The following is a 4,820-nucleotide window of genomic DNA, read 5'->3' as shown; positions in this document are numbered from 1 at the left end:
CGCTGGAAGTTGCTGTGCGCAATTGTTATGGACCAAGCAAATGTTGAAGGATTATGGAATTGAGAAGGAGTCGTTTGTACTGTGGTGTGACAACACCAGTGCAATCAGCATATCGAAGAATCCAGTTCAACATGGTCGAACGAAGCACATAGAAATCCGATATCATTTTATCCGAACGGTTGTGGAAGCTGAAGTGTGCAAATTGCAGCACATTGGAACTAATTTTCAAAAGGCAGACATCTTCACCAAAGCATTGGATTCAGAGAGGTTTGAGAAATTAAGAAGAGAATTAGGTATGTGTTCATACCTTAACTAGTGCGGATTATTGAAGGAATTAAGTCCAATATTCATGGGATTTTATCTGGATATATTTTAGAATATTGGGTAAATATAAGGAAACGAGAAATACGTGGCGGAATATTATTGGAAGGGAAATTTATAGCCTTTTTAGGGTTGCAGAGTCTGCAGCCTTGGACAGTGTTCCGACGTCAAAACGTCGCTCTGACATCCCACGCGCCTGGATTGATGGGAATTAATGGAGGTTGCATGTGAAGGGTTTTTTTATTCCCCTGTATCTATATCTTCGGATCAGAGTGCACATACATCACTCATCCTTTCTCTCCAAACCCCAATTTCAACTTGTGAAGGAGTTTTTCTCTCAAAATCTCCAACCATGGTGAAAACACGTTGCGGTGGAGTTGCCAAGGATGTTAAGCAGAAATCTATTTCAAAGAGGAAAGTTGGAACTACAAAGAAAGGGAAAAAGTTACCTGAACGTTTTTTCCTCTGATCTTGAAACCGTTCATGAACATGTGATGGAAGAACCTGATCGTGATGTTGAGATTCCAACAACTGATGTAGCCCATGATGAGGGAACCGCTGTCTCAACTGCTGAAGATCATTATCTTTCTGAAGGACTTGAAGGTCATGTAGCGAAACATGCTGTTGTGCATAAAATTGATCTAAATGAAGTCGCACCCATGGAAACTGCAAATGAAGATGAAGTCGCTGTTGAAATGGCTGGCGCACAAGAAGAAAATACTGAGGAGAACCCTGTTGATGTTCAAGAAGTTGAAACTGTTACTGGTGGTGATGCAGAGGATGCTACAATCACAAAAGAGGTTCCTGCTGTCGATGAACCTGGAAGTGAGGCTGTGCTTGAAGAGGTACCTGATGAAGACATTGAAGGAGTTGGAACAGAAGTACCCCAACCCGTGGATATGAATTTTGAAGCTACAGAGGCGGAACAAGTCATTCCTGAAAATGTGATTGAGGAAGGAGAAGCTCTTCCTATGGAACACCCTGATATCGATGAAGAAGAAGAAGATGAGTTGGACTGTCTTCGTCTGTCCTCTGCTTTGGACAGACTCCAGAAAAGAAAGCATGGCAGTTCATCTCGCAATGCCCCTGCCCCTGCTAAAAAGACTTTCAAAAGGACTAAGGCAAAGAGTCGAAAGTCTAAAGGAGTTTCTGATTCTCCTATTGTTCGTGAAGATAAAGCGTTGAATGAGGCATATTATTATGCTTCTGGGCGTCGCTATGCTCAAGATATTCTTGCTGGAAGGACTGTGATTTCAGAAGCTCAGTTTATTCGGAGAGCGTATACCGACGTAGGATTCCGTGCGTTCCTTGAGGAAAAACATTTATTGTTTTGGGCAACCGGATTAGAGCGTTACTGTCCTCGCCTTGTCAAGGAGTTTTATGCCAACTTGAGTGGGAAGGTACTCGATCCGAATTCTCTATGGTATCATAAGATATATATTCGTGGCAAAATTTTGGAACTTAGCCCTGCAGTGATCAATAAGTTGTTGCAACTGCCGGCGAATGATGAAAATAAGCTGCCATCTGAGCTGATTGATGAATCAACAAAGGAGGTTGCCAGAACCATATCTGCTGGAAATGCTTCGTCATTTGGACGTTCTGGAGTGACTGGAACAATGCTGACAATGAAATATCAGTGTCTCTTTAGACTTTGTGGATGCAATATCTTACCAACCGCCAACAATACAAGTATCAGCACTGATATGGGTACTCTCATCTTCTCTATTGATAAACATTTTGAGCTAATTAATTTTGGCTATTTGGTAATCAAAAAGATGATTGACTTTTGTTCGGATTCAAAAGTGGAATGGACACGATTGCCCTATCCCGGTTTAATTTGTTTGTTCTTGAGTTCCAAGGGAATTCATCCAGAACCGGATGAGGAGGTGTTTCCCATTCGATTATTTATTGCCCAGTCCAACCTCAAAAAGCTTCACAATGACTTTCTTCTCGGTGCCCCATTGGATGCCGATGCTCGCATAGAGAAGTGTAGGGCGCTACTGACTGAAGTCATGAGGGAACAATCTGCTCTGTCTGCTGCTCTCATTGCTCAGAATAGAAAAGTGGCACAGGCCATGAGGCTGATGCCTCGCAATCCTGGAAGCGTTGATGATGAGGACGTTGATGCAGATGATGATGGAAATGGTAATGGTACGGAGGAAGCCGACCCTTGACCACCTCTTTTTGGCCTCTGCTGCAATGCAAGGGGGAGAATGCAGCAAGCCAGGGGGAGTGTGTGCTGTTGAGGAGGAATTTGGTATTACCATCTACTGTTTTCTGCCTGTTTTTTGTTGTTAACACATTTGGATGTTAAAGCCGCTTGTGGCTTGTTAGAATTGATGGTCTGTAATAACTTTTAACCGGATTGTGATTATGATTGTGGATGTGTGAATGGTGTGTGTGTTTGCTGCTTATTATGCCTTGCTGCATATGCCAAAAAGGGGGAGATTGTTGGCATATTCAAAATTGCCAAACCGTTTTGTTTCTACTTTTGGCATATGAGCAAGTTGCAGGATGTTGTTGCAGGTTCTGTTTGACACCATTTCGGGAAACCTGCCAACTGCAGAGTTGACCGAGTTACAGCTTTTGGATGCATCTTCTATGTTCTACACTCAATGGAATAGGACAAATGAATATGCATTGGACAGAGGACGTGCAGGAGAAGCTGCATGTATTGTCCTCTCATACTGGATGGCATTAAATGACCTTGAACACACTGCCCCAAAAGTTGTCACAGTCAACTTTTGTCTTTTGTGTAATGTGTATATATTTGATATGGATATTTGTTTGTATTCGTGGGTGAGCAACCAGAACTTAGAGAAAGTATTCTCTCCACCTGTTAGAGTGTTGAGAGAGCTCATCCATGGAGGATTGAAGACGAGAAGAAGGATTCTTGGAGTCGAAGCCGAAGAAGATATTCATCCGGTAAACAACCTTATTCTTAGGTTGGTCGCTGGCCTGCTGGAGTTGTTGCGGTAGAGTAACAGCCAGTCCATGAGAGTTTGTAAAACTAAATGGAGCTCGGGTAGAAGATAGGTTGGGTAGTTCGGTTTGGTGTCTTATATGGTGTAAACCAAGTGTTTGGTTTAGTTAAGACTCCTGGATTGAAATCCCCCAGACGTAGGTTGGAAAACCGAACTGGGTAAACAAACTTGGTGTGTTGTTTTTCTTTCTGCACATTTTCAGCCATCGATTCATGCATGAAGACACACCTCTGTTATAACCGCGAGACAACTACGTTGTAAAGCTGTGTTTACGTCGAACGTTTCACAATTCCGCTGTGCAAGGTACTCGGAGGCGTTGGACCTCTTTCGCGCCCCTCTCCGCGACTTCCAACAATTTCTACACTGGTCTAATAATAGACCACGTTAGTAAAGTTACTGTTTGAGACAGGTTTCACTTAAAAACCTAAATTGATACTCCAATAGTTCTTTCTTAATAGTCACATCTCGATTCATCTTATAACACACCACATCTTACATTTTAATTGTATAACAAACGTCGGCTTAATAAGCCAAGTTTACCCAAACCAAAATTATCCAATATGGTCAAGCTTGCGTTTTGAATGCTTAATTAGCCTTGGCAATGCAAATGCTCGATTTTTGTTTGCCCACAACTGCACCATCATGCTTTCCCATAATTATTAAATTTCATAGTATACTTCTTCACCAGAATATATCTATTATGCCCTGCTCCCACACAAACACTTGACATGTTTTAAATTGAAATACTACAAAATAGCCCATGCAATAACAAATTATCTTGTCTCCACTTCCGATGCTTTACTTATCATTCAACATAATCGGAAAAACTATTGAATAGACTACACCGCCAACACAGTAATAAAGCTATTCAGTTCATTCGTCTCTGCCTCCTTGCTAAACCATTTCACCATTCATTTTTAAATATAAACATAAATTCTTACACATCATCAAATCAGTGTAGCAATAAAATTGTACAATGAATTAATAAATTAAAAAAAAAAATCTCTTTTTTATATAATATAGTGTACTCAATAAATTTATTTTTCTTGGAAATGTGTACAATATTGTTGTCATTCTTGATTGCGAAAATTTTCATAGAGTCGACCTACATGCAAATTAAATTTATTGATAGTATATTTGTTTGAGGATTTGGATTTTTAGTTTAGGTTTTAAATAGTAAAAGATTTAAATTTAAGTAGTTATATAATGTGATACAATGTTATATTTTGAATGTAAACTAATTTTTAGTATAATATAAAAAATAAAAAAATAAAAAAAAAATTGTTTGATATATATATATATAGATAATAGAGCTTCATAAAAATCTGCAAACAAATACCACCTTATAACTCAAGCTAGGGAGATTGAAATTCAAAATCATTAATTAATCAATGCGATCAAAATTCATGTAAGAATAAAACTAGAATTGTTTTGTGCGTGACAACACATTTTCCTTTATAACTTATTTATATTTTTATATGATTTTTTTTACGTACTCCAATAAAAAAAAAAAAA

The 4,820-nt window shown here is 39.1% G+C and overlaps 1 protein-coding gene across 1 annotated transcript; it reads left to right on the top strand.

Annotated features, from left to right (window-relative positions):
- Nucleotides 1-707: 707 nt before the first annotated feature.
- Nucleotides 708-2,495, top strand: LOC127248099 (uncharacterized). Its single transcript, XM_051270281.1, has one exon. It carries the CDS (start codon nucleotides 708-710, stop codon nucleotides 2,493-2,495), a length of 1,788 nt encoding a protein of 595 aa, XP_051126238.1.
- Nucleotides 2,496-4,820: the final 2,325 nt, after the last annotated feature.

Source organism: Andrographis paniculata, unplaced genomic scaffold (genome assembly GCF_009805555.1).
Source record: "Andrographis paniculata isolate CXL003 unplaced genomic scaffold, ASM980555v1 Contig32END, whole genome shotgun sequence".
Classification (NCBI taxonomy): Eukaryota; Viridiplantae; Streptophyta; class Magnoliopsida; order Lamiales; family Acanthaceae; genus Andrographis; species Andrographis paniculata.
Note: the sequence above shows the minus strand (reverse complement) of the source record. Positions and strands in the feature narration are given on the sequence as shown.

Bases quoted from the DNA above. Each gene is read 5' to 3' on its own strand.
- LOC127248099 (XM_051270281.1), top strand. From the start codon at position 708: ATGTTAAGCAGAAATCTATTTCAAAGAGGAAAGTTGGAACTACAAAGA.